The sequence below is a fragment of the Pleuronectes platessa genome, chromosome 21, assembly GCF_947347685.1.
Source record: "Pleuronectes platessa chromosome 21, fPlePla1.1, whole genome shotgun sequence".
In the NCBI taxonomy this organism is placed as follows: Eukaryota; Metazoa; Chordata; class Actinopteri; order Pleuronectiformes; family Pleuronectidae; genus Pleuronectes; species Pleuronectes platessa.
The window spans coordinates 10,331,309-10,357,079 of record NC_070646.1 but is presented as its reverse complement, the minus strand read 5'-3'; the positions used below and the strand labels follow the sequence as shown (position 1 = coordinate 10,357,079).

The 25,771-nt window shown below is 41.8% G+C and overlaps 8 protein-coding genes across 17 annotated transcripts; 5 read left to right on the top strand and 3 right to left on the bottom strand.

Annotated features, from left to right (window-relative positions):
* Positions 1-206: 206 nt before the first annotated feature.
* Positions 207-3,901, bottom strand: tsr3 (TSR3 ribosome maturation factor). Of its 2 annotated transcripts, XM_053413141.1 has the most exons (7): positions 3,742-3,901; positions 3,472-3,621; positions 2,287-2,500; positions 1,868-2,061; positions 1,596-1,763; positions 814-868; positions 207-528 (listed from the first exon to the last, which is right to left on the bottom strand). In XM_053413141.1, the coding sequence occupies exons 2-7, from the start codon at positions 3,590-3,592 to the stop codon at positions 351-353; spliced, it is 930 nt and encodes a 309-aa protein (XP_053269116.1). In that variant the 5' UTR covers positions 3,593-3,621; positions 3,742-3,901; the 3' UTR covers positions 207-350. The 2 variants fall into 2 exon arrangements, with proteins under 2 accessions (XP_053269116.1, XP_053269115.1); XM_053413140.1 differs by having other exon boundaries at positions 3,472-3,901.
* gnptg (N-acetylglucosamine-1-phosphate transferase subunit gamma) lies at positions 3,896-6,944 on the top strand. The gene is made up of 11 exons (XM_053413142.1): positions 3,896-4,055; positions 4,186-4,240; positions 4,318-4,385; positions 4,473-4,527; positions 4,654-4,737; positions 5,154-5,247; positions 5,517-5,631; positions 5,730-5,812; positions 6,033-6,161; positions 6,251-6,332; positions 6,420-6,944. The coding sequence occupies exons 1-11, from the start codon at positions 3,989-3,991 to the stop codon at positions 6,497-6,499; spliced, it is 912 nt and encodes a 303-aa protein (XP_053269117.1). The 5' UTR covers positions 3,896-3,988; the 3' UTR covers positions 6,500-6,944.
* Positions 6,933-17,459, bottom strand: LOC128426311 (uncharacterized protein C7orf50 homolog). Of its 9 annotated transcripts, none has more exons than XM_053413131.1 (8): positions 17,369-17,459; positions 16,858-17,022; positions 16,618-16,770; positions 16,449-16,532; positions 16,267-16,362; positions 8,982-9,193; positions 7,969-8,050; positions 6,933-7,720 (listed from the first exon to the last, which is right to left on the bottom strand). In XM_053413131.1, exons 2-8 carry the CDS (start codon positions 16,999-17,001, stop codon positions 7,541-7,543), a joined length of 951 nt encoding a protein of 316 aa, XP_053269106.1. In that variant the 5' UTR covers positions 17,002-17,022; positions 17,369-17,459; the 3' UTR covers positions 6,933-7,540. The 9 variants fall into 9 exon arrangements, with proteins under 9 accessions (XP_053269106.1, XP_053269108.1, XP_053269107.1 ...); XM_053413133.1 differs by having other exon boundaries at positions 16,267-16,359; XM_053413132.1 differs by having other exon boundaries at positions 16,449-16,529.
* LOC128426310 (uncharacterized) lies at positions 10,179-12,569 on the top strand. The gene is made up of 2 exons (XM_053413130.1): positions 10,179-10,378; positions 11,027-12,569. The coding sequence occupies exons 1-2, from the start codon at positions 10,376-10,378 to the stop codon at positions 12,068-12,070; spliced, it is 1,047 nt and encodes a 348-aa protein (XP_053269105.1). The 5' UTR covers positions 10,179-10,375; the 3' UTR covers positions 12,071-12,569.
* LOC128426308 (G-protein coupled estrogen receptor 1) lies at positions 13,204-16,054 on the top strand. The gene is made up of 2 exons (XM_053413129.1): positions 13,204-13,536; positions 14,314-16,054. Exon 2 carries the CDS (start codon positions 14,488-14,490, stop codon positions 15,655-15,657), a length of 1,170 nt encoding a protein of 389 aa, XP_053269104.1. The 5' UTR covers positions 13,204-13,536; positions 14,314-14,487; the 3' UTR covers positions 15,658-16,054.
* An 830-nt stretch (positions 17,460-18,289) lies between the features above and the next one.
* LOC128426315 (protein ccsmst1) lies at positions 18,290-20,041 on the top strand. The gene is made up of 2 exons (XM_053413143.1): positions 18,290-18,517; positions 19,466-20,041. The coding sequence occupies exons 1-2, from the start codon at positions 18,447-18,449 to the stop codon at positions 19,812-19,814; spliced, it is 420 nt and encodes a 139-aa protein (XP_053269118.1). The 5' UTR covers positions 18,290-18,446; the 3' UTR covers positions 19,815-20,041.
* A 303-nt stretch (positions 20,042-20,344) lies between these two features.
* Positions 20,345-22,202, bottom strand: h3f3d (H3 histone, family 3D). The gene is made up of 4 exons (XM_053413144.1): positions 22,051-22,202; positions 21,146-21,280; positions 20,907-21,060; positions 20,345-20,810 (listed from the first exon to the last, which is right to left on the bottom strand). The coding sequence occupies exons 2-4, from the start codon at positions 21,271-21,273 to the stop codon at positions 20,682-20,684; spliced, it is 411 nt and encodes a 136-aa protein (XP_053269119.1). The 5' UTR covers positions 21,274-21,280; positions 22,051-22,202; the 3' UTR covers positions 20,345-20,681.
* Positions 22,203-23,152: 950 nt separating this feature from the next.
* Positions 23,153-25,643, top strand: c21h8orf33 (chromosome 21 C8orf33 homolog). The gene is made up of 5 exons (XM_053413128.1): positions 23,153-23,289; positions 23,712-24,154; positions 24,596-24,686; positions 24,776-24,922; positions 25,225-25,643. Exons 1-5 carry the CDS (start codon positions 23,262-23,264, stop codon positions 25,437-25,439), a joined length of 924 nt encoding a protein of 307 aa, XP_053269103.1. The 5' UTR covers positions 23,153-23,261; the 3' UTR covers positions 25,440-25,643.
* Positions 25,644-25,771: the final 128 nt, after the last annotated feature.

The following is a 25,771-nucleotide window of genomic DNA, read 5'->3' as shown; positions in this document are numbered from 1 at the left end:
CAACTTCTCCTCCTCAGAGACCTGGAGCCGCACGGCCGCAGCTCGTCACGTTCAAACGCAACGAGGCTGCGTTTGCGCCAGTGTTTTAGATGTGATCTTAATTCACCACACAGAGATTTATCTACACGTCTTTTTGTACTATTTTAACTTTAATGTGTAAAAAGGAATCCATGCACCTTAAATTGAATGACGACTGCAGGCACTCATTTGATTCCAAGAAATATATTTATTTGGATTATTGTCATGATTTAATACAAAACTGACACAAAATTGCAATCAATTCATTTAGGAGTAAAACGAGATCAGCCAGTTCTTGTGTTAGAAAGAATCCCCCATGGTTAGAAGATGCTTTATTGTGATGAGCCTGGTTCTCTTTTCTCCTCTTCTTTGTGTTGCGAGGAGGTTCCTGACTCGTCGTTGCTTTCCTTTTTCTCATCTTCCGCCTCATCTTCGTCCTCATCTTTAGCCTCATCTTCGTCCTCCTCAGAGGTGTCGGTGTCCTCATCAGAATCATCGTCTTCAGGTTCACTGAAAACAGACATGACAGGTCAATGAGCTAAGTAAACATACTCATGGAAAACCAGCTATATCTTAGTTTATAGATTTTTTTTTTATTTTTGGTCACTTTCTGTTGTAAATTAGAAGTTGTGTCAAGTAAAAAAAAATACAGTTTGACAGCTTTAAAATGACTGGATCAGAAGTAATTGCTCATTTAAAGGCAAGTACATCACGACAAGATTTTGCAGTAAGTATAAGGGATTGCCTTTTTCTGATAGATGTTATACATTTAATGCCTTCATGAGAAATACTTACCACTGGTGTCTGTTGAGATTCCTACACTCTACTCCTGAATCAACATCGAAAGGATCTGTGGACAAGGGAGATGATTTCATTCAATAGAAAATTGTGTCAACATTAGGCAATAGCATGCAGCTTTCTCCATGTGGGGCAATTTTCCAGACATGAAGGAAACAATCACCCTTGTCCCAGAATCACTGCCCACATCTCTGATTTGTTCGGCAAGCCAAATATAATCACATTAATCAAAAACAAATTAAGGAAGTACAGCATAGCAGTTAATTACATCGGATTATTGATCATCATTAGAGGAAACAATGCAAGGAACACATTATTGTTGATAAAATCATGAGTCAGATGCTGCAACTAACAATGACCTTTAGTTTTTAATTAATTATTTTACTCATAGATAACCGAAATTATTGACTAAAATTGTGTTTAGGATTCTACATCCCTAAAAGGAATGAAACCAGGGTTTTTCCCAAAAATAACTTTACAGTGGTGAGTCACTACAGTTAAAAAACTAAAACCAATGTTGGAGAACCTTCAAAATAAAAAGACTGAGTCAGTACGCTCAGTTTCCATAAAATGCAGTTACTCATGATCCAGCTGTAATTGTTCTGAGAGACAGCTTTCATTATTATAATGTTTGAAAAAACATTTGAGGGCTATGAATTTTACATGAAGGAAGAACATCACAAAAAACCCAGCACATATTGAAGAAAAAAGAAAAAAAAGAAATACAGCTACCACTGCAACATAAATATGTAAATCAATATATTTATTCCTGATTTTACCAAAGTCGTCCTCCTCTGGTTTGGATGTGAGATAATCCTTCTCTGCAGCGAGCAGCTCTTCCTCTGACTGGCAAGCAGCATAGCGCTCCAGCAGAACTTTATTCAGCTCCAGGAACCCTCTCCCCCATTTGAATTTCTGCAATACGAGCACTGCAAGTTCTTCAAAACCTGCAAAATCCAAAAAGGTGTGGCTGAGTTTCACCGTCAAAACTGAATACAAAAAGCTGTCAATGCATAACAGAAATCCTGGTTAAGTGAAGCCACACACTCACCTACAATGCAGAATGTTGCAGCAAAAGCTTCAACACAAGATAACTTGCAAGGCTTGCCGTAGTTGACGGGGTTTGCAGCCACGAGGAACGGCAGTAACCTGGGGTGAGTTCCGACCATCTTGCTGAAGGGCGTCTCTTCCAGTTTGGCCCAGGAGCAGTCAATCACCGCTAAACCATGTTGAGCCACAATCTCTCTGTGCATTAAGGGGCAACATGGTTTCTTTTAAATCAAAGACAATTACTTTCATACTATCACAAGTGTAAATAATTGTTTATGGGATAAATTATCTATTTTCGGTCTGACTGTTGATCTTATATATCATACTCATGTGTTTTTACTATAATAAACCATACAGATCATTTGCAGGCCTGCATTTATTTTGATCATTGTAGTTGATGCAGTAGAAGACTCAACACACCTGTCTGCCGGCGTAACATACTTTGTGCCCATCGGACTCAGTACGAGTCCATTAAACCTCTGGTTGAGACGCAGGTTGCGTACGAACCCTTTGCGTACCAACTTTCTGCCAGTGCAGCGTTTAGGATCACAGTGACCCAACTCCCACATGGCGAGTGGACATGGCATTTTCACCTGAGGGGCCTCCGCTCCTTCCTCTACGACGTGAAGACTGGCTGGAAAAAAAGGACAGTGACAGAGGACATAGGGCACATTATTATGTGAGTGTCAACAAACTCACTCAAGTTCAAGGTGTCTATTGCAGCTCTCCTTCAACCACACCGATCTTCAACAATACAATTACGTTATTTATTGTATATCACCATAGCAGTGGTTGACAACATTGGTGTGCGATAATTTGACATTGAAAAGAGCATGAAAGGCGAATATTATACCAAATATAGATTCTAAAAAAAATTCCACTTAAATACATTTGTCATGGACCAATTGTTATTAAGACATAAAGTAGGCACATTGACGACACAAATAATCAAATAAAAAATACAAATTGCAAGGTAACAAAGTTGAGTGTGATCCTCTTTCACGTCGGCAAAAAAATAAATAAGCGCGACTGGCAATTATTATTACAGTTCCTTTTTATTTATTTCGAACATAAAAATAAAAACAGAGAAATCATGAAACAAGTGAAACACAAAAAAGTATTATTTACAGACAGTGATGAGCGTAAATAAAAAAATCAAACACTTAACGACTTAATCTACATATTCGAAAAAGAGTGAGAAGTCTGCATAAGTCTTTAATTAATAATTAGCTTATACTTAACCAGTTTCCTTTACATCTATAAATAGGTTGTTCGCCTGTGCTGTATATTCTATATAATGTAATAAAAATATTGCTATATATATATTTGTTCATATATATACAAACTAATTCACCTACATAACAAAAAATCATTTAAACACAACCTTAGAAGTTGGTTAGATTAAGATCGTGTGTCTCTACATTAAAACACATGACTGTCATGCAAATGCTTCATCGTAGAAACTAAGGTAGAGTTTTTGTTTTTTTTAAGTATGTATCCTTCAGTATTTCATTAGGCATTTTGGACATATTGCACTTGCCAATATATAAAACAGAAGTCGAGCACAAATCAACTGAGACGTGAATTTGAATTATAAACAGTTACCTTCTAAAGCTGTGTGCATCTCCTCTGTGAAGGCCTCCAAGGACTTCCCCTTCATTTTGTGTCGTTTGTCTTTGCCCGTGTGGTCAGGGCGCACAAACTTGCCCTGCTTCTTCTTCCCCATGTTGCACCAGATCACAGTCAGATTACAGCCTGTGTTAAAACGATCCAGCTGCTGTTTACATGCTTTCACATGAGCTAGCTAACAACACCACCAACATTTCTGACAATACAACTAATATTTCGTGTTGAATCCGTCTGTATATCCTTTACCAGCTCACAGGCGATGTCACCGCACAACTAGCCTTCGTCTTCACTGAGCCTGGACTACATTTAATAACGTTTTAAATCCGGTTTAGTTTGTTATGCTCGTATCGTGGAGAACACGCCGTTGCCCAACGAGCTCACTGCGCATGCTCAGATTTCACACCTGACGCGCCACGTGACGAGCGACCAGCGAAGCAGGAAGTGCATCGAGAAAACAAACCGATGTGAGATTTTAAACATCCAGAGACTCGCCATGCACGGTTTGTGTCACGGAACACGTGGTTTAATAAAGCTGTGGACAATCTATGTGTCTCTCTTCAGTAAGTACCTGAATATATTTATTATATTATTGAATATATTTCGGTTTATAAGAGTCAAACCAAGCCAGATGTGTCAGACGCCGCTGCCGTGCTGCTGTGTGTTGATCAAACTGAGTCTGTTTTCACACAGTTAACCATGTGTCCGCCGGTAAAATGAAGATAGTCGAGGAGCCGAACACATTTGGGTTCGTTGAGCAGATCACATCTTTGTATCGTGTTGTTGACATGAGCTCCTGTGTGACTGAGCTTCTTCTGTGTGCAGCTTGAACAATCATGTTCTGGCCCAAGGAAGCAGACTTCAACCCAAAGCGACCCCTTCTCCAGTGTCTGGTAATTCAGCGTGACTCAGCGTAAACCCGTCATTTAATGTAATCACCTACTTCTCTCATCATGTCAACATTAATGTTTATCCTCTAGGCCCCGTGCATTTGCATGGGCTCGCAGGAAAGTGCTTCAGTCTCACAGAGTCGACGTGAGTATGTTACAAATCATCCCGAGGTTGGCATTTGTGTTTTCCTCAGGCTTTCTCCTACTAACCAATCAGGACGCTGATTGCTGGACTGTTGCAATAAACTGGACTGTCTGGCTCACTTTACAGGTATAAATATGAATTCTGTCCATTTCACAACATCACCCAGCACGAGCAGGCCTTCCGGTGGAATGCCTACAGTGGGATACTGGGGTAAGATGCTGTTACCTTAAGAGATACTGTGATACCCTTTTTACCTTCGATACCTGGACTTTGAGTTAATTAAAAAAATATATGTAATTCTATATGATATATTTTAACAGCTGTATGCTTCTAACCCTATATGAAAGGGATCATTGCTGTATGGCCTGGCTTTGGTTTAAAGACATTGAAACACAAATAAATACAGCAAACTGCTGTTTTAAAAATAGCAGTTTTATCTGAGTGAAACTAAAATACTTTAAGACCTGTTATCAGATCGGTACATAGATTTCAGTGCTCATTGATTAGCATCTTTAGTTACCTTGCCCTTACCCAGAGGAACCTTTTCTTGCAGATGTCACGATGTGAATAATTGGCAGTGTGAGGTGGGTTTGTTGTGAGAGCATCATATGTTGTGTTCCTAACAGGATCTGGAACGAGTGGGAAATGGCAAACAACACTTTTACAGCAATGTGGATGAGAGACGGGGACACTTGTGGAACCAGAAACAGAGAAACTAAGGTAAGGATGGTTAAAAGAAATGTGCGCATATTCTGGTCCTCATGTTGCAGGATGCAGGAGCTCCTATTGGCCTTTTTCAGTGTCTGTGAGTCTGTGGAGATAATGACTGAAATTAGTTAATATTAACCTACAAGTCTACAGGTTTAATTTCCCACTACCAAACTGTCCCCCCTGGGACACATGACTAACAACACATCAACTCAAAGACATCGTCATGATTAAATCAACAGTCTGATTTGTGTAACTAAGACTTTGACATTGTTTTGTAGGTGGTCTTCGTCTGCAGTGCAAGTAGCAAGCTTGCTAAAGTCTCAGAGCCGAGTACTTGTGAGTACTTGCTGACCTTTGAGACGCCGCTTGTTTGCCATCCACATTCTCTTTTAGGTAAGACTCTAGAACAATCTTACAGCAGAAATCATTGGAGTAAATCAGTGATAATAGTGGTTCTTTTTCATCATTCTGACTGCTTTTTTTTTTTAAAGTGTATCCAACACTGACTGAGAAACTGCAGAGGGAGTGGGATGAAATTGAGCAGGCTCGGTATGAAGGTCTCATTACTGAGCAGGTAAGGAGCAGTTGGGCAGAGAGAGGACACCACATGATTGGTTTGATCCTTGTCACTGACAGTTTAGGTCACGTGCAAGATGATGATGATACAGATGCATATTCCAAAAACCCCAGAGTTTCTTTCTGGAATATCTGCTCGTTTGAAATGTACTTTTCTATTCCAGTTTGAGTAATTTATCTAAGTCTAGTACATAAATGCATGTGTATGTTTGCCGCAGGGTTATGCCAATCTTTTGAGGGACATTTTTGAAGATGCTGGTCTCCTGAAGAGCCACAAAGTGAAGGTCAAGCTGCCAGAGGCTGCAGCCAGTTCCGACACACACAGCCCCTTACAGAAATGCACTGAGGTACGTGCGTTTATACAGAGATTTACACACTCTTCTAAATGATAGCCCACAGAAAATTTATTTTTACAAAACTGCTTCGTCTACATCAGGACTTTGAAAAGCAGAGAGAAGAGATGGAGAGACTGCGCGCCCTCCTCACTCTACACAACATTCCCTTTGATTCGGAGCCAAGTAAGTTAAACCCACAAATTTCACTTGTTTTAAACACACTATAGTTACAATCCTGTGTGTAATATTTCCTGTCTACATCTATTACAGATGAAGCAAAAGGTACAGTGAGTGTGACAGTTAAGGATCAACAACTAAGAGGAGACAACGGTCCCATCGATCTGCAGTAAAATCATCAACCGGAGCAAATCATGGCTTTGTGGCATTTACAAGCACCCGGCTGGATTTTATTGAGCGGCAGAGACACTATGACCATTGCTGTCACTGGTGGGGGCACTGAAGGTTTATTTAAATAAGTGACTCTATGAAAAGAAACTAACTTGGTGGAAAAGTGTGATATGGGTCATGGAAGAACCCATTGCATTTTTGTGAGGATCCGGATTAGAGTCGGATCTTGGATTATTTTTCTTTGACATTGTGAGACAGGACATTTTCTAACATTCTCACTCTTTCCCAGGGGATAATGCAAGGATCTTTACGGAGCTGGTTTCTTGTGTAATCTGTTGGAGCTTGATTGAGTTTGAGCAGACTGTTGGACTTTGGAAGCGATAAGTACTGCACTTCTAGTTTATTTTTGCGGCTGAATAAAGTGGGCGAAAAGCATTTAAATGTCAATCGTACTGTATTTGGGTGTAATGTTATACATTTAGGAAAGGTTTTACAACATTGTAAAAAAAATGACAAACCTCAAATGCACAAACTTTGAACAGGGACTAAAAAGGTACAGATTTTTTGTTACAGGAGATTTGTAAAAACATAATAGGCTCAATATGTTTATACCAAGCATATGTGTAAGCAGTTACTCTCATCAGTGGCTCCACTGGCTGAGCGTCTCAGCATGCAAAAACATGTCTTGACTACAAACATTCCTGACACACTAACTCCTGAGGTTTCTCAGCTTTTTGTTTCATCCTCTGGGGTTTACACCTGTACGCACTCGTGAAACTGGACAATATCTTCTGAATTCTTAACATCTAGGGTAGAAAAACAATACACTTTTGCCCCCCAGGGTATACTTGTATTTTAAGTACATAACTGAACTTATTGGATTTCTTATTTCCAAATATAAACGATTGATGTGATTAAATCAAAACTTTCCCCCTAAGGACAATTACATACTTATACATATAAAGCAACAGTTCAAAGCCAATCATCAGTCCATAGATCAACAGACTTGAGTCTTATCTCTGTTTAATGTGAGTAGTCCGGGGTCAGGTTAGTAGCTGGATAGCTTCTCTGGCTCTGTGCGCCCTCTGCTGGACAGCCTCGTCCTCTGGTGCTTGTCCCGACTCTTCTACCAGTGCTAAGGCCTTCTTCACGGTCATGTCCTTCGATCCTCCACGAAGCCCCTCCAGGTACTGAAGCAGCACGGAGAAATTCTCATCTGGAATCTGGGGACAAGTGTTTACAAGGGATTGTGTCATTTTTCTCTTTTCTGTCCAGCAATGTACATATCTGAGAGAAGTAGTAATGTATTTTGTAATTCTATGATCAAGTCATTTTAAAAGAGCCCTTAGAGCGGGTATCTCTCTGTACCTTTTCACAATGTATTTCACAAAATACAAATAAAAAGGTGATCAAACTGTTCTGTAAAACGGAGATTAAAGAGTTGATGTAACTCAACACTGTTTAATTTTACCTTGTCGGAGTCGAACATGTGCTGCAGCAGCCACGTCTGCCTGGTCTTCTGGAACTTCCACTCTCCTCGCTTCTCAGCCCAGCTGCAGATACAAAGACAGAGTGTTGTGTAGGTGTATGCTGCAGCATTTCCACAGTGAACGACTGCAAAAAGCCGACATTGTGTGTACAGGGAGTGGAAATGGTAAATAATACAAAAAATCTTGTACTGCTCAAAAGGGGGAATTTGTTTCATAATGATTGCTGTATGTTGTCCTTCTATATACACAAAGCAAACGAATAGCAACCCCATTGAAAGGTATTCTAGTGTATAGTACAACAACCAAAATGTGTTACTATTTATTTTTGATTACTTATAGAAATTAAGAATATCCCTTATATAGGAATATAACACTACACACAACTCTTCTCATGATGCAACCTGGGCCTTTTATTTGAGCAGGCCCTCCTGATGAATCACAATCTCTTTGTTCAAAATGTTCTGTCTCGAGCTGAGATGAGCCTGATGACCACACCAGGGATATTTTTTCTCACACAGAGAAAAGTTCAGAGGGGAAACTATACAACTGTTTTCCTCAAAGATAGAATTCAACTCACCACCCATTAAAAAGTGCAGCCTCACAACTAACACAACAACAGGTTATGTTTTCACCCATGTCGGTCCGATTGTTTATTTGATTATGCAAAAACTAAGCAACAGACTTTCACGAAACATGGTGGCAGAAAGGAGCCTGGGCCAAGAAAGCACACCTTTAATTTAATTTCAGATCTAGGATTTTGTTTTCAACCAAATTCGCGGGAAGGAATCGATGGATCTTTCTTTTTGATCCTTTGGATACAAACAATGGGTGAAAAGACTGAAGAGAAAATGTTGAAACTGCCTGTGTGTATTGTTTTTCAGTAATTTACTCCTTTCCTCTTGTTATGAGGAGAGATATATGGGGATGGTTTGGAATTAGAATCTCTGATGCATGTGGATTCATCTGTCTGGTACCAAATGAGAGTGGCTCTTACCAGGTGAGGTAAAGTAAAGCTTGCTGAGGAGCCGTGGGTCCAGATTCTTCAGTTCTCTTCTCGGTCTCTCCCTCAGCTTTTAGCTTCTTCTTCTCCTCCTTTTTCAGGATCTTCTTCATCTTCCTCTCCATCACCCGCTTCTCTTCGGGACTCAGGTCCTCCTCACCCTCCAGCTCAAGTGTCGGCTCGGCGGGACTGGGTGGATCTGAAATCTGTCATACCAGAGCAAAAACAAAGGATCCCGGGAGTTATCTACATTAGCAGAGCTTCCTTTTTAGACCCTTATTATAGTCGGTGTTTGTATAAAACGATTCTCAATCATCCATAAATAGCCGAGACTGAATGATAAGAGAAGTTGAAACAATGATTTCACTTTTTGTGTACGTTCCTGCCACTTTTGTATTTATACAAGTTTCTGTTATCGTCGCTCCAGTTTGAATTTGACTGTGTAAAATGATTGTGACCTTTTGTTGTGCTACAAGACAAAGGAAAGCTAAATGCATATTGTGGTTGTATCACTTCCATGTTGTGCTGCATCCTTACAGTGCTGCGTTTGAGGTGGTGCACGCTCAGTTTACAGAACATGCTTGCATGTTTTAAAAATAACCATCTGTTCATTTAGTTTCCTGTCAGGAGTTAGAAAAAAACACAAGTGACAAGAGTGACTTTAGAATAGAACAACCAAATTTGGACTTTTGACGTGACAGAGAAACGTTTCTGGGAAAAACCAAAGTGCAATAAAATCTTTTTACAACAGCATGAAAACAGAAGGTCACTCGGTAGAGCAAATATCCATCCAAGGCCCAACAGTCTCTTTAAACTCAAACAAACTGCACAGAATTTCACACTCTATTATGTAAGATTCACCTCAATATGGGAAGAAAGTGAAAACAAGTTCAAATTGAATGGGCTCCTCCCAAACACACAACAAACAGATAGGGGTGAACCCATTACCTCCATGTTGGAGGTAATGGAGTATCTCCCCCTCCACATTTGTCTGCAGAATAAATAGTACCATTTACTAAAACTTAGAATTTAAAGTCATTATAGAAGCCTTTTCATTCCAGGGGCCACAGCACAGCCTCCATACTGCACTCTACTCTTGGGGGAAGTTAAACAAGGGACACAGTATGTTCTCTGATTTAACGGTTCCAGTCAGCACAGTGATAAAGAAAAAAACAAAAAAGAGGGAGGGGAGGAAAAGATTTTGGTCACATGGCCACGCAGTCATTCTGAAAGTATGCTGGTGGGGGTACTGCCCACAGAAATGTGAAAGCCCTTCACAGTGAGCGGCCGCGTCCACGCAGCGAGCATCGTTTTCACAGCCCGGAGTCAATCGGCAACATCTGGCCGGTGGATTCGAAACAGGAGGCGAGCGGGTGACGACAGCAGAAATGGTACGTGGAGATGTGTGTGTGTGTGTGTGTGTGTTTTTAACTGAGCAGGCAGCTCCCCCAAATTAAAGCAGACAAAGAGGGAATCTCAGGGACATAAAGTTCAGGAAAAGACAAACATAACTGTTAGCGTTTCGTGCTCCCTCTCGCTCTCTCTTTACACATATTTCAAGATATAGGAGTCCTACAGATAAATTGAGACTTCAGTTACTTTAGGAAGGAAGTGCAGGACGTGTTGTCACAGTTTGTTCCTGGGGCAAACCCATTTAACGATGCGTCGGCTGTGCAATAGTAAGGGGCTGGGCAATATAGACAAATTATACGGAGGGAAACAAATTCTGAGCTGGATCAAGTCCGTCTGCACAATGCCTAAACAATATATCGATATACATAGAATTTTGTATGTATTATTATTGAACTCATACTGTGATATTTATTATTGTTTGATCAGCCCTACTGAGAATAACCAAAGCAAGGCAGCTGTGAAGAGTGTTTCTGATGACAGATGGTGATAAACATTCAGAATCAACTGACCTTTGCTGGTAGTTTACTCAGTTCCTGTTTATCCTCGGATGTGAGGAAACTCTTGACTAAAAGCGGCGAGTGATGGACAACAATTCGTCAGTGGGTGCTTTCTCTTTTCTCTTCCAGTCTCAAAGCGCAGCCTCCGCTGAGGAAAGCACCTCATCTCCATTCTCCAACAGCTCTGCCATCCCAGTCGACAGCTCCCCCGACACCTCTGTGCTGGACAAAATCGCAGCCAGCGACATAACCTCCAGAGCGAACTATGTCTACAGTTTCTTTGCAGGTCTGGGATTCGTGGCCGGCTGCTTTCTGCTCTACGGCTTGGTCCAGACGTACAGGGCACACAGGCGGCTGGCCTGGCTCGACTGTCTGCTCTGGGCCTTCTGTGGCGTCCAGCTGCTGCTCCTGCTCCTCTCTCTCCATGCTGTGGCCTACAGACCCGACTACCTGGAGACCACGGCTCTGGGCTGCGCTGCTCTCTCCTTCGTCATCAACACGGCCTCCCTGTGCGGCCTGTTTGTGTTAGTGCTCATGGTCTATGTGCTGACCCTCGATCCGCCATCCAACGCCCTGCTGAGGAAGCCCGGGGCCTGTGTGGCTCTGGTGATCCTGACTTCTGTCCTCATCTCCCTGATGCTGGCTGCGATTCGAGGGCCCAGCGAGGGCCTGCAGGAAACAACAGAGTGTTTTATGGATCCAGTCCAAGCTGGGGTTTCGTATGCAGCCTCTAAGGTGTGTCTGGCTTTTCTGATTCCCTACATCCTCCAATTAGGACTTCTGATATGCGGCGGCGTCCGGCAGTGGAAATCTAAAGGTCGCTTCCTCTCCGGCTCCGAGGAGGGTCCCGTGTTCCTGGCTGTCACCGTGGTCACGTTTCTCTGCCTGCTGTTCTACAGCGTGGCGCTGGTCAGGGGAGCACGGCTGCAGAGCGAGGGGGGGCTGAGCCACCACGAGCAGGCGTTTCTGAACGTGGCCGAGTTTGTGCTGTTCTCGGGGAGCAGTGCCAGCCTGATGCTCGTACTCTTCATGCACCGGCCCAGTCGGGAGAGTCTCCACGGGGCGTTGAGGCAACTGAGTGACTGCTGTCGAAACCCAGGGCGCACGCAGCCCAACAGAAACATCATTGCTCCACATATAGAGATCACAGACACCCTGCAGGACATTGAGTGATAGGCCACAAAAAACTCTCTCTCTTTTGCAATAAACGAACGACCTCTCATATGATGTATTAGACATTTTCTTTCTTTACTTCCACCAAGGAGCTTTCCACCCCTGTCCGTTTGTTTGAAGACATTTCCATGAAACTTGGTGGAAGCATGTGTTATGGATCAGGGAGGAACGAATGTACTTTTAAGTGCTTTTTTGGGACATTTCATCATCAGGTATATTCAGGGAACTGATATCTATGAGTGTGTATAAATTTGTTCAGCTTGAATTGGGGGACGGATGGGCCTTGGCAGACGTAAGCACTCTACTGAGGGCCATTGTAGTTCTGCATTGTAATTGTGCGACTATGTACATGCATGTGTTTACAAAGCTATTTTCTGTACATGTGTATTTTACAAAAAATAAATGTGTTGCTATACATCCTTGGAACTATAAAACATATTTGCATTTTATACAGTTTACTCTTTAGGAAATAAAGAAATTAAAATGCCATTGTACAATACATGCTCGTGTTTGACCTCATAACAAACGTCAACAAGTCTCGCCACCAACCCTGAGGAGTTTGTTTTCAGTTTACACACGACCACGCCAGGATAATAAAGGTACAATAAAGGCATTTAACTTTTCTTTTGAAAGAAAATTCCTTGTAGTATTCTGTTTACATGTTTTCATGAGTTTGATCCAAAGAGCAACTGTAAAGAGAACTCTATTTGAGTCCAGGATGCACTTCAACCAAGTGTGTTTTTGTGTTTATAAAGTTGTTCTAAATCAACAACCCAGAATGAGACAATCTACCCTCTGGAAAACCGCCTCTGCTCACAGAGACGGGATTTGCACAGAGGCCCATTTAGACAAGCTCTCTGGAAAAACCTCCTCCCACAGAGGAAATATTAAGTCTTGGGAAAATACAAGTCAGATGCCAAATTCATTGCTAACATTCTTCATTTTCTTTTGTATTTTTATGTATAAATCTGTTAAACTACAAAGGACTCAGACCAGTACCTTTCCACGGCTTTCCAAGGAACCTGACACCAGTTCTACGAATAACTGACCTGCATTGTGTCAGTGCCAACACAGAGTGGCACCAAAACCAGGCACCAGCAGGAAAACGAATACAGGAGCTGTGTTGCATAAGTTGGCATCATGTGAAATGTCAGACCCGAGCTACACTGAGGTAAAAAAATCACAGTAACAAGACGTTAAGTAAATCTAAAATGCATTTTCACTCTTTAAGAGAAGGTCAGAAAGTCGTGGTTGTAAACCCAAACAAAAGGGCAGAGGTGTAAAAACAAAGATTTGTGAGTCTATCCCCGTCTGTCCTTTGTCTTGTTTTGTGTAAATATGCCGTCCAAGTTGTTGTGCGAGCCACCGCCACACTCCGCCAGATTTACTTTGACATCTGCTTTCATAGTCGCAACCGAAGGACAGAGACCATTTGACAGACTACGTGCAGTGAAAAGAAACTGACGGTAAGTTCGAGCCATTTTACATTAGTTATTACAATTCAGTTTATGACAGACTTGCATTGTCTTTTGGTGTTCGAATAAAACCATTATTGCTGTCAAACGTACCGTAAATTTGAGTGACAGAAGAAGCATGAAAAAGATCACATATACTAGAACTTAAACATGGTACTAAAACAGTAAATTCCAAGAAGTTCATAGAGCACATTAAATTAACACCAGAGACATCCCAGGAGGAATTTCAGAATCACAATTGTATATCTGTATCCGTTTCAACTAAGGCGCCGGCGCGATGCAACAAACACCCTGTAGAGATCAGACTGACTGACTCCTTATCCTCTAAAAGATTTTATTTTATAAATGTGCTTTTACTGGGCTTGGGATCTGAACCTTTAAGTAAACTTATATTCCTAAACCCTTTTATATAATGGCATTCTTGCAGCCACGAGATTATTTCTTTTTATTTAGCTTCTTTTGGGCACATTATTGTCATTATTATTTCCTCATACAGATGAATCAAACAATGCTACAAAAGTCATAAAGTGTCTTCCCTCTCATTTCACATTCAATCTTAATCTTTAACTGAACTCATTTTCAAAAGCAGCAGCAAAAAAATGTACAAAAGCAATTTTCTGATGTAACTTCCAAACTGACTATCCATTGATGCATTTTCTGCGTTGTCAAATGTATACACATATATTTTAATTCTTCTCTGTACAGAAATTTCAACATTAAATCTAGAAATGGAAATGTTGAAATCAAGCTGTTCTCTTCTCTCTATAGAGACCACATTAGGCACCAACTCCACTACACGTCCAAGAAGACCAGAGAGAAGAAGCAGATGGCACCACAGACTCCACAGGGGCCGAACAACCTCACCCAACAAAGGACCATGACAAAATAATGGCTTACAACAACCACCACCACCAGCGGCTCAAAACAGAAGTGTAATATGACATGACAATGTATTTGGGCGTCAGCTTCATCACCGAGTTTAACATCACTGTAAATGACACACAGGGAGTCGTCCCTGATTTTCTGCAGACGGTCCTAGAGAATCAACGGCGTTACATCATCAGCCTCGTCCTCTCCTGTCTTTACGCCATTTTCCTCTGCCCCGTTGGCTTCATTGGGAACATCCTCATCTTAGTCATCAACCTGGAACACAGGGGCCGCATGACAGCCCCGGACCTCTACTTTGTGAACCTGGCCGTGGCCGACCTCTTCCTCGTGGCCGACTCTCTAATCGAGGTGTTCAACCTGAAGAAGGGCTACTATGACAAGCCCGGCCTCTGCACCTTCATGAACCTGTTCCAGCAGGTTAACATGTACAGCAGTGTCTTCTTCTTGACCTGGATGAGCTTTGATCGGTTCGTGGCACTGACCAGCAGCGTGGGTCGCAGCATGGCGCACGCGCGCCTCAGCTGCTGCTTCGTCTGGGTGTCCTCCTCCCTGCTCACCCTGCTGCCTTTCGTCATAGCTCAAGCTCAGCACGCCGGAGAACTCACTTTCTGTTTCGCTAATGTGACCCAGGTCCAGTGGCTGGAGATGATGCTGGGTTTCCTTCTGCCTTTCTGCACCCTGGGCCTGTGCTACTGGAGAATAGCAAAGGTTCTCTGGCACAGCCAGAAAGACCAAAGGGTCAGACAGCGGAGGCCTCGCAGGCAGAAAGCCCTGCGGATGATCTCGGCGGCGGTGTTAGTCTTCTTCCTCTGCTGGCTCCCAGAGAACGTCTTTATATGCGTCCACCTGCTGAGAGGGGGCACAAGCGGGGACGCGCTCTGGCAGGACTACCCGCTGACGGGTCACACAGTCAGGCTGGCGGCCTTCTCTAACAGCTGCCTGAACCCGCTCATCTACAGCTTCCTCGGGGAGACGTTCCAGGATAAAATGAGAGTTTTCCTCCAGCAGAAGAGCATGCGGGTCAACCTGCAAAGGTCCCCCACAGAAAGGTCCACCTATGCTCCCGCTGCAAACGACTGCGGCCATGCAGCGTGTGACAGACCACGCCGGTCAATCAGCTCTGACCTCTTCTCACAAACTGTTATAAACTGTCCCTTTAAATCAAAACCAGCTGCACATGGTAGCTTCACAGACATTTGTGCTGAGTTCAAAGACATTAAGTGATGGACATTGTACAAAGAAGAAAGCGAGCAACGGGGTGTTCAACTATAATGCATAAAATCTAACATTTCTTTTGATTGAAAAAATTCACTTGAGTTGTTTTCTTCATTTTTTTTTTTTTTTTAATAAATCGTATTTATAAGTTTCCTTCAGATTTCATCCTTCAAGACGTTTTTACCAGGAGCTGAATTGTCCACAGAGGATCTCTCCTCTCCAAAACCATCCGACCAGAGAATTTAAACCAGTAAAAACTGTTTCTTCTGCAGTCTGGGGCGGTAAGGTTTTAAAAATAAGTTATAAAAAGTGACTGTTAGAAGTAGTCGTCTTGGAAATGTGGTATCAGTTATTTTTACATGGTGTCTTGTCAAACGAAAACTTAGATCTCAGATTTTAACATTGATCTCTTTTCTCATTAGAATGAAAATAAAAAACCTTATGCACTGAACAACTGCTTTAAATGAGGTTTTCCAAAAATCTTGGCTCCTTGTTTTAAAGGATTGCTAACTTTTATGATAAATATTCAGTTATCAGCATAAAAAATCTGCTGTCCCAGTTCAGCTGACCCCTCACAGACCCCTTTACAGGACACATCTTCAGCAGTTAACCTTGTACCTGTGCTTCCTCGGCCGCTCGTTTCTTTTTGCGTTTCTTCTCCTTCTTCTGTTTTTTCTCATCTGTGATTTCCTGAGGAATCTCTTCCGGAGCCTCCTGGGTGAAGTAAACACGTTCAGTATTTTGTGAGACCTTTCAGGTTGTGTCGTCTAAACACACGTACAAGAGACTGTGCCACTCACCTCTACCTCCTTCTTTTTTCTTCTTTTCCCCTTCTGTTTTTTCTCATCTGTGATGGTTTCCTGAGGATTCTCTTCCGGAGCCTCCTGGGTGAGGTAAACACGTTCAGTATTTTGTGAGTCCTTTAAGGTTGTGTCGTCTAACACAAGTACAAGACACTGTGCCACTCACCTCTACCTCCTTCTTTCTTATTTTCCTCTTTACCTCAACATCCATTGTGTCTTTTATATTTACATCGACCTCATTTAAACTCAGCTTCTTCTTCTTCTTCTTCTGTTTTTTCTCATCTGTGATGGTTTCCTGAGGAATTTCTTCCGGAGCCTCCTGGGTGAAATAAACACGTTCAGTATTTTGTGAGTCCTTTCAGGGTTGTGTCGTCTAAACACACGTACAAGACACTGTGCCACTCACCTCTACCTCCTTCTTTCTTCTTTTCCCCTTTACCTCAACATCCATTGTGTCTTCTATATTTACATCGACCTCATTTGAACCTAGCTTCTTCTTCTTCTTCTTAGAAAGATCTGAGGCTGATTTCAGAGATTTATCTTTGGCCATGATCCGATTTACTGCAACAAACTAAAAAACCCTTTGCATGTTAGAAAGAACAGGAACACATTCATTCAGATAAATAGTAATACTGTAGGAAGTAATAGATGCACAGATCATGAGCCGTAGAGACAGACACCTGTTTGTAGTAAACATCACATGACACTAACACTGAGAAAAAGATGAACACACTCAAGCAGAACTGTGGAAGAATGTCTAACTGGGCTGCGTTTATTCTGACGACCTGTGCAACTGATCAGGACAAGATAAAAACATACGCTTAATGTCTTATGGTAAAACTTGTTAAAAGCTTTTCGACCAATAGATAATTGTATCATATTGTTATTTTATTAAATACACATCTGTAAAAACTTACTTGAAATGCGACAGGGACGTGTTAGCCTCCCGAAAAACCACCAAACAAGCATGGGAACTCAAACGGGAAGTGAAGTCGCCGAGGTGACGCGTGATTGGACGAATATCTGTCCGTGCTGTTTGATTGGTCGATGGCAGTGAGGGATTCAAGGACCCTAGGATATATGAAGCCTTTCAAATCTAAAACTGAGTGAAATTTCCTAAATTATGATCATTCATGTATTTCTATAAAATTATTTAAATTGAACAAATTATGATAATTTATTTATTTATATTAAATGACTTAAGTTACGGGGATTTGGAATCAATGTAATGTAGGATCTTGTATTATTATCATACAATGGATATTATCTAGTAAAATAAATAACATTATATATTTTAAGGGTCAAAATCTATTAAATGACAGCAATAGTGCATTTACTAACTCTGAGAAGAAGTTGTATTATCTATATTTCCATAACAAGCTCCGTCTGCTTATGAATATAGAGTTGTACGATAAAAACTAAATAGTAGCAACTTGGGCTGCAAATATTTTTTTTTTAATGATATATTAATGTGCTAATTATTTTCGAGGCACCTAAATAGTATATAATAATGTTGCAGTGAAAGACGTCTTATTGTTTTGTTATTTAGTTTGTCTGCATATTATTAAAATAATAGTATAAAATGGAAATTCTTTCAGAATACCTACATTTTCACCACTTTCTAATTTTCTGCAAATTTGGTAAGAATTTGAGCATGTTGTAGCCCTCGAAAAGCCAATTCATTTGCCTGAATAATAATAAAAATCCTTACAATTTCAATAGGGCCTCACTGTCTCTCAGTGCCTATCAGTGCTAGGGCATTAATAATGAGGTAATTAACATGTGAGCGTGAAACATCCAAATCTATACGTGACGTCATATCCCTCGTCTACGTTTCAGCGGAACGTTCCCCGGCAGCGTTCCGCGGCTGCACCGGAGTGAAATAGCGGTTGCACACCGTCGTGTTACATGACCTAACCAAAGAGTGTTTGGTAAGGAAACTTCCAGATTCAATGACCTAACGATCGTGTGCCGTAAGATGGTCATTCGCTCGAGATGTCTTCAGCAGCAGGACGAGTTCTCTCCGGTGTGACACGCGTGTTTCTCAGCCACAGTTCCGGTGTGAGGTGAGTGTCGGTGGATGGAGGATGGATAGACAGACAGCGTGTTGACTCTGTGGCTCAATGACAGTGTTTTTAACCTCACAGGCAACAGCGTGTAAACTACGTTTGAGCTCAGAATGTATTGATTTATTATCTAGTTATCGGCCTGTTACAGCTTGAAGAGAAGGTGCCTTTCTGACGAGCCGCTTCCTGAACCAGGACCTGATTTAACCTCTAAATCACTTCCTCTTGTCCTGGTCACTGAACGCAACACCAACTAACCATAGAGACCTGTATCCCTGAAACCGTTGTTTGATGGAATTATCACTATGTTAATATATTATGTGTGTGTTAATTTCTTTACCTGTGTAGGATTAGTCTATAGATGATATAACTGTGCCCTGTCCTTTTATATATTATTGAATGGTCTTGTCTACTTCCTGGCTACCTACAGGAGACAAACCGATACTGTGGTAGATCGTTTTTAAAAGAAAAATCAGCATAGCCCTCATCAGTATTTTTTGGTACTTATATAAACATTTGTGAGTTAGAACATTTTTAAATTTTAACGTGATGTCAGTGGATTTTTTTTAATTAGATTGGATTACAAATCAAATGTTTTCTTTGCCTTTTTCAGTGCTGGAATTTCTTATTGACTGATGTATATGTAGCATAAGTGAAATATTTGCCATTATTGTATAGCAATGGTGATGGTTTTATAAAAAAAATTATTTGATCCATATATACACACATTCTGATTGGTCTAATTCTAAAGCTGTGAAGAGTCACAACTTTATAGACATAGTGTGAAAAGCACCACATTATCAGAGCTCCTCCTCCATATTAAGAATAGCATCTGGCTCCAGTTCAATTCACCTTGAAGGATATTTTCTTTCCCTTGATGACATTTTCTATTTGCCATTCAGTTTTATTTTATTAGTAAATAAATACTTATGTCATTTTCTTTTACAGATTGAACAGTGTGCGGTCAGTAGCTCTGAGCTCCCCGAGGCCAGCCAAAACAAAGACACCTACAGATGAAGACGAGGAGGTGAAAAATGAGCCTATCAAGTTCTCTACCAGTAAAGCCAGTCACAGGACCTGGAAGGTCGACCGCGGCCTGGGCAGTCAGTATGAGCGGCCCTGGTGGAAAGTCCTTCCCGTCAGCCTGGTTTTAACCGGCTTCCTCCTGTGGTGTGTTTTGAGGTCGGAGACGGACATTGATGTACGGTTGGAGAAGCAGCTGTATGAGCACCTACCTGGTTTGCTTTCAGATGAGGAGGAGGAGGAGGATGAGGAGCAAGTCAATAAATCAAGTTAACAAATGTTGAACATGGTGTATATATATATATTTTTGGTCCTATTTAATGAGAAATGGGGTTCTGTAGGCGGTGGGGCCCAAATCATTGTTCTGAGAATGTCTGAAGTGCAGTCATAAAGCCGTCCAGCGTCAATGAAATCAATTATGGCTCTTGTGGATATGACCATATATGGCTTTGTCAAGTTTCTTTGAGTGATCAGTGTGGATTAAAATTATGATTTGATTAAGTTTGGCCTGACTTTCTGAACTCCAAGCCTCTTGATGTACAAGCTTATGAATAACACTGCCTGCCGTTTCTCCAGATTCCGAGCAAAGTGAGAATTAATTTGCCAATCTCAGATACATCTTTTGACAATTGCACTTGTCTTAGGACTGTCAACATTAACAAGCTGCAGCACGTTTGTTATGAGTCAGATGCCCAGCATGATTTTAAGCCGACCGAACAAGTGTTATTCAGTACCTCTGCAAGCACTTAAAGAAGCTACTAAAGCAAATCTTTATAGTAATAAAATAAAAACTCTTGCCAATAATTTGAGGTAGCGGATAGTTTATTTACAGCACGAGAAACCCTATGACATGCACACACAGGGTTACAGGTACAGATTCTAAAATAGACTTGCAAACCTGAGAGGCAGTGAAATATGGTTTCAGAATTTACAGATATGAAGCTCTATTCTACAGTTAACAGGACAAGTGAGAATAAAGTAGAGTTTAATGACAAATGAAGTACAAAAAAAAGAAAACATGCCTGAAACTACAGACGACAAGTCAGGTGATACACATGCTGGTAAGAGTTCAAGATTTACAAAACAAAACCCCAGACAGCCCCTCCCACCCCCATATGGTAAAAATATAAAATCCAATCATTTATGCACGCTCCCCTCTAATTCGCCTGGCCAGCTGAATGTCCTTGGGCATGATGGTGACCCTCTTCGCGTGGATGGCGCACAAGTTGGTGTCCTCGAAGAGTCCCACCAAGTAGGCCTCGCTGGCTTCCTACAGGAGAACAAAAAGAGGCATATTACAAACATGTCACCTACATAATTAAGCTTTACATCCACAATCAGGCAACATGTGGGCAAGGTATCCCACCTGCAGAGCACCGATGGCCGCACTCTGGAAACGCAGGTCTGTCTTGAAATCCTGAGCGATTTCCCTGACGAGACGCTGGAAGGGCAGCTTCCTGATAAGCAGCTCGGTCGACTTCTGGTAACGACGGATCTCACGCAGGGCGACGGTTCCGGGCCTAGGAAGACAAAATGCTTCGTTAAAAACACCAAAACCACAACTTGCCCAACACAAGAGAAACTTTTCCTTCTGACCAAACATACCTGTATCTGTGGGGCTTCTTCACTCCGCCGGTGGAGGGCGCGCTTTTCCTGGCAGCCTTGGTGGCCAGCTGCTTCCTCGGCGCCTTTCCTCCGGTGGATTTACGAGCGGTCTGCTTGGTACGAGCCATGCTTCACCTGCAGATCGGGAAAAACACACAAAACACCGGGTTGGCAAACAGTTCTCACTCAATACTCTCAGATGAAACCCTGGTAATGACTGGTTCGAGTCCCTGCCTCGGGGGGGGAAGTACACCGCACACTAAGCTGTTCCACCGATGACTGTCAGGAGTCCCCGCCCCCCCTCACAGAATATAAATACACGGTATTTATCTCGGATATTACAACAAATGAGGATAAATCCAGCATCGTTAACATCAACAGCTCGATATTAGTAGATGTGATGGTTCCCAGTGGGTCGGTGCGGTGTAGCGCGGTGGGAAAGCGCGGTTTTAATTAAAAACAGCTCCGAGGAGCCGCCACCATTAAGCTCCCAGACACACACACGTTTCCTCTCTGCCGTTGGCGAGCAAATTTAAAGATAGCAGAGACGGTTGCAAAATGGCGCCAGTTAGCCACCACAGAGGGTTGCGTTAATTGTACAGTCCCTCCGGCGCCTAAACACAATAAATACACAACCACGTAAAAAGGAGCGACCTGTAATGTGCCGTGTAGTTGTGCTGAAGTAGAGTTTTAGTGTTTAAAGTTAGCAAAGAGCGGCTCCGGTGCGGCTAATGTTAGCTCACTAGCTATGGCGCGCTCCGTTGTTGTCAATTGACTGGCGAGCAGCGACAAACCGTGTTTCAGCCTAAAACGACCAACTGATGATAAAATCAGTCATTTGACGAATAATCATCAACAAACGAGGCAGATAAACATGATTAAAAGAGTAAGAAGCGACATGTTACCTTTTGTGTTGATTCTCGGGTTTAAAGGGTAGATCCTCTCCTGTAGTAGCAGACTGTGTTGCCTGAGGAGGAGGACGGGGCTGCTATTTATAGTGTGAGAGGAGCGCCGCCTGAAGTCCCGCCCTGACGATAACCCCTCTCCGAGTCTGATTGGTGGAAGACGAAAAACTGGTCTGGGCGCCTCTGCATTTGAAGTAAAAAGAGAAGAAGAAGAAAATGGCTTTGTTTATATTGAGCAGCAAGAATGATTTATTCATAAGCATCATTCATAAAATACATCTACTCTTTATACAATCATCAGCTTTTAGTTCCGCGTTATTATGAAGTGATCTCTGAAATGACACTTCCTTAAAATGATTGTAAGGTGACACTGTGGGAGAAAGGGACAAATCTCTCTCTCATTGCAAAAAGAAGAGGAAACATGTGGTTATGATGTAAGAGAAGAAGTTAGAGTTTATGTTAACACAGGGTGGGGGGGTATTCTGGTTGTGTGCACTTCTACTGCAACATCTCAATCACATTATAAATATATGTAAACTGATGAGAGAACACAGTTTGGTGTTTTTTTAACCAAAGGGAGGAAGCCATGTTTGTCTTGTTTTGTTAAAACCCATTGTAACCAGCCTAGGCTGTATAACCAAACCTCTGGACCTCCACAAGTGTTTGTGAGAAGAACAACATACAACAAATCAATCACCACGTTCCCTTAGACAGAACCTGGATGTTTCTGGTATTCAGCCATTAAACAAAGGAGCGAGGAAACAAAGTCTCAGCCTTTGTGTTGATTTTGAATGAGGAGGGCAGAGCGGGAAGCAGAGAGCAGCCCCCAACCTCTTCCTGTTGCACTTGATGGATTTATTCTGCTTTCCTGCTCTTCTAACTTAAAACCACGTTTCTATGTGTTTAAAGTTTTTTTTTTCTCAATCTATTAATTAAAATATATTTTATCAAGTTAATATGATAATGTTATTTAATTCAAACGGAGAAGTTTGGTGTCTGTCTGTCAATCTAATCATTCAGGGGAACGATCTTCAAGCGGAACTAGTGGCGTTGTAGGGATATTACCAGACGGACCCCTTCTCCAGAGCAACCGGAGGTAAGTCGCTCCAAACATTAAAGAAGACTGAGAACATATGAGTATTTAAAAAATGGGCTTACTCCGCTGAACATGTCTTCATCCCTCGAGACGACGAGTTGAATAGTTGAACAACATGGCCGAACAGAGGCTGCAGTTTATAGGTACTTCACCAGTTCATCACGTTACCGATGGTTTTCAGTGACAACATGTGGATTTACTTGGTTTAAGTGCGGAACTGATTTAGCTGAATAAACTCATAATTTTTATCTGTCATAATTTATTAAACATGTATTTTAACTCGGGAATTCATTGAGGGAGAATCAATACACAAAACATTGAAGAAACCAAGAAAACACAAATTAGAAACAGTAAAATTAGCTAAATAGCAAATGCAAGAGCAAAAGTAAAAGCAGAGCATTCCCTTAAATTCAATTTAAAGCATATATATAAACTCAAACAAGAACACCTGGAGTTAGATAAATGTTTATGATTAAGAATTAAAGGTAATTATTGCAATTCAAAGTCAATACAGTACCTTGCAAAGTAATTTGTCTCCCTCTTTGTGTGTGTGTTCATTCTACAGATATTGAACCGCAGTCAAGCGGCTCCGCTCCGACTGAGAGAACCCTCTGGACTCGCAGCGACCCACCCTTCAAGTTCAACTTCCTCCCTGACAACGCTCCAGCACTTCAGGAGAACTCCTCACCACACAGGGCAGAGCCAGCACCGAGCCAGGTATCCTTCACCGGAGGGGGCTCTGCCTTTGCCTTTGACTTCCAAATCCCTGCTGTTACACCCGTAGAAGACATGGAGACAGGAGAGACCCCAGGTGCAAGTTCTGCAGGAGGCCAGGGCGGCCTCCAGGAGGAAAAGCCTTCCTCGCTGCAGGAGGTCAACTCTCAATCTGAGCTGCAAGCCAAAACAAAGAAGAAGAAGAAGAAATCTGGACCGAAAAAAGTCTTAGAAAGCAAGGAGGCACAACAGAAGCCAGCTGAAGGGAGTCAAGGAGCTGGAGACACAGAGCTGGTCAGTGTGAATACTTCTTCAGAGCCTGGTTGATTTATCACTAAGCTGATTAAACAACGATCAATATGAGACTTTAATGGACATTCACTACACAATAAACAATGCAGAAATAATTCTGCATTTGTTTGTTTCTTAGGTTAAGAACACATCTTTTTTTTATTAATTCAAGTTTGTATTTCTTTATTTGCTATTCATAATATAGTAACATTTAAACTGTAAAATATCAAAGCTTAGTTGCATTTCTTTGCCTTAAGAGTTTGATAATTACATTTTTTACTTCTAAATACATATTTAACAGCATATGTATCGGTTTTGGGATCAGTCCCCCAAAACCTGTCGGCCCCTAAATATCAGTTGAACTCTAGTGTTTGTTCTCTAGAGTAGTCATGCTGGGTTCTGGTTGAGGAGTTGATTAAATGTTTATGTGACTTTGTGTTACAGAGTGCAGAGGAGCAGCTGAACAGACAGCTGGACTGGTGCATCGAGCAGCTGGAGCTGGGAATGAGATCCCCAAAAGGAACACCGAAACAGAGTTGGTGTGATTTTAACCTTTTACATTAAAACACAGCTTATTGTGCTGTGTTTGAGGTGTGACCCCGTGCATGTGTTCTGTCTCCGTAGAGGACGAGGCCTCTCGGGCCCTGAAGACTCTGCGTAGCTCCAAAGCTCCCCTGGCCAAGAAGAGGCAGGTGATGAGGGCCATGAATGGAGAGTACAGGAAAAAAATGGACGAGGAGAAGAACAAGCAGTTCAAACTCATTCAGAGTGGTGAGTGTGGATTGTAGAAGTAGAATAATGTGAACAGTAACGACAATGGCTCGTCTGGTCTTTGTCCAGATTCATGCCAAAATTAAATGGGTTCTTTCATGTCCCTTCCATTCACTGTTTCATGGATATTCTTTCTGTAGTTTGTACATAATCTCACTGAAAAACAAACAGAAAGGGGTTAAAACACAACCTCCCTGGCAGAGGTAAAACATTTTACTCGTGTGAAAAGGTCTGCTTTGGGACTGTGGAAGTGTTTGGTTGCTGTGCACTCAAAACACGCCATGTTTCTCTGTTCCCAACAGAAATTGCATCAGCTCAGGTCAAAGTTGTGGCAGATTCCCCGAAGAAGTCTGTGTTTCGCCAGAGGGCTAAAGACAAAACACAGACCCCCACCACAGAGGACGGCCCGCAGCAAGCTGAAGCCCTGGACACAGACCGGAAGGCAAAGACTCAGGAGGAGACAGCAGCTTTTGTCTTCACTCCCTCGAAGGAAGAGTTTCGCTTTGATTTTCTTTGATTTCATTTTTAAACTCTAAAAACTGACTTTTCACAACGTGTGAGCAGACTGTGACTGAACAGTCTGATCTGAGCTGGACATTCTTTGTGGAAAGAAAAATACGGAGATAACCGCAGAAAACTGAATATTACAATCGCAATGTTATTTAAAACAAATACATTTACTCATTGCTGTTCTGGTCTGAATAAATAAATTTGTATTTTTGTTTGCATTGTTTTTATTTATCAGGAATGTCATGGTGGCGTAACCAGGCTGTAATGACAGAAGCTTACAGCCGTTCGCTAAACTCATAAATTCAGCTAGATTCCTTTTCTTGGATGTGGAAGATATAA

Coding starts and splice junctions, on each gene's coding strand:
- tsr3 (XM_053413140.1), bottom strand. CDS start 3,592: ATGGGGAAGAAGAAGCAGGGCAAGTTTGTGCGCCCTGACCACACGGGC. Junction 2,501..3,471: donor GATGCACACAGCTTTAGAAG/GTAACTGTTTAT, acceptor CTTTTTTTCCAG/CCAGTCTTCACGTCGTAGAG. Junction 1,764..1,867: donor TGCAACATTCTGCATTGTAG/GTGAGTGTGTGG, acceptor TGGATTTTGCAG/GTTTTGAAGAACTTGCAGTG.
- gnptg (XM_053413142.1), top strand. CDS start 3,989: ATGCACGGTTTGTGTCACGGAACACGTGGTTTAATAAAGCTGTGGACA. Junction 4,056..4,185: donor AATCTATGTGTCTCTCTTCA/GTAAGTACCTGA, acceptor GTTTTCACACAG/TTAACCATGTGTCCGCCGGT. Junction 5,813..6,032: donor AAGGTCTCATTACTGAGCAG/GTAAGGAGCAGT, acceptor TGTTTGCCGCAG/GGTTATGCCAATCTTTTGAG.
- LOC128426308 (XM_053413129.1), top strand. CDS start 14,488: ATGACAATGTATTTGGGCGTCAGCTTCATCACCGAGTTTAACATCACT.
- LOC128426311 (XM_053413131.1), bottom strand. CDS start 17,001: ATGGCCAAAGATAAATCTCTGAAATCAGCCTCAGATCTTTCTAAGAAG. Junction 16,771..16,857: donor GAAGAAAGAAGGAGGTAGAG/GTGAGTGGCACA, acceptor TATTTCACCCAG/GAGGCTCCGGAAGAAATTCC. Junction 9,194..16,266: donor GAGCGGCCGAGGAAGCACAG/GTACAAGGTTAA, acceptor CTGGTATGACAG/ATTTCAGATCCACCCAGTCC.
- LOC128426315 (XM_053413143.1), top strand. CDS start 18,447: ATGTCTTCAGCAGCAGGACGAGTTCTCTCCGGTGTGACACGCGTGTTT. Junction 18,518..19,465: donor AGCCACAGTTCCGGTGTGAG/GTGAGTGTCGGT, acceptor TTTCTTTTACAG/ATTGAACAGTGTGCGGTCAG.
- h3f3d (XM_053413144.1), bottom strand. CDS start 21,273: ATGGCTCGTACCAAGCAGACCGCTCGTAAATCCACCGGAGGAAAGGCG. Junction 21,061..21,145: donor AAGAAGCCCCACAGATACAG/GTATGTTTGGTC, acceptor TTGTCTTCCTAG/GCCCGGAACCGTCGCCCTGC. Junction 20,811..20,906: donor CGGCCATCGGTGCTCTGCAG/GTGGGATACCTT, acceptor GTTCTCCTGTAG/GAAGCCAGCGAGGCCTACTT.
- c21h8orf33 (XM_053413128.1), top strand. CDS start 23,262: ATGGCCGAACAGAGGCTGCAGTTTATAG. Junction 23,290..23,711: donor ACAGAGGCTGCAGTTTATAG/GTACTTCACCAG, acceptor TTCATTCTACAG/ATATTGAACCGCAGTCAAGC. Junction 24,923..25,224: donor GTTCAAACTCATTCAGAGTG/GTGAGTGTGGAT, acceptor TGTTCCCAACAG/AAATTGCATCAGCTCAGGTC.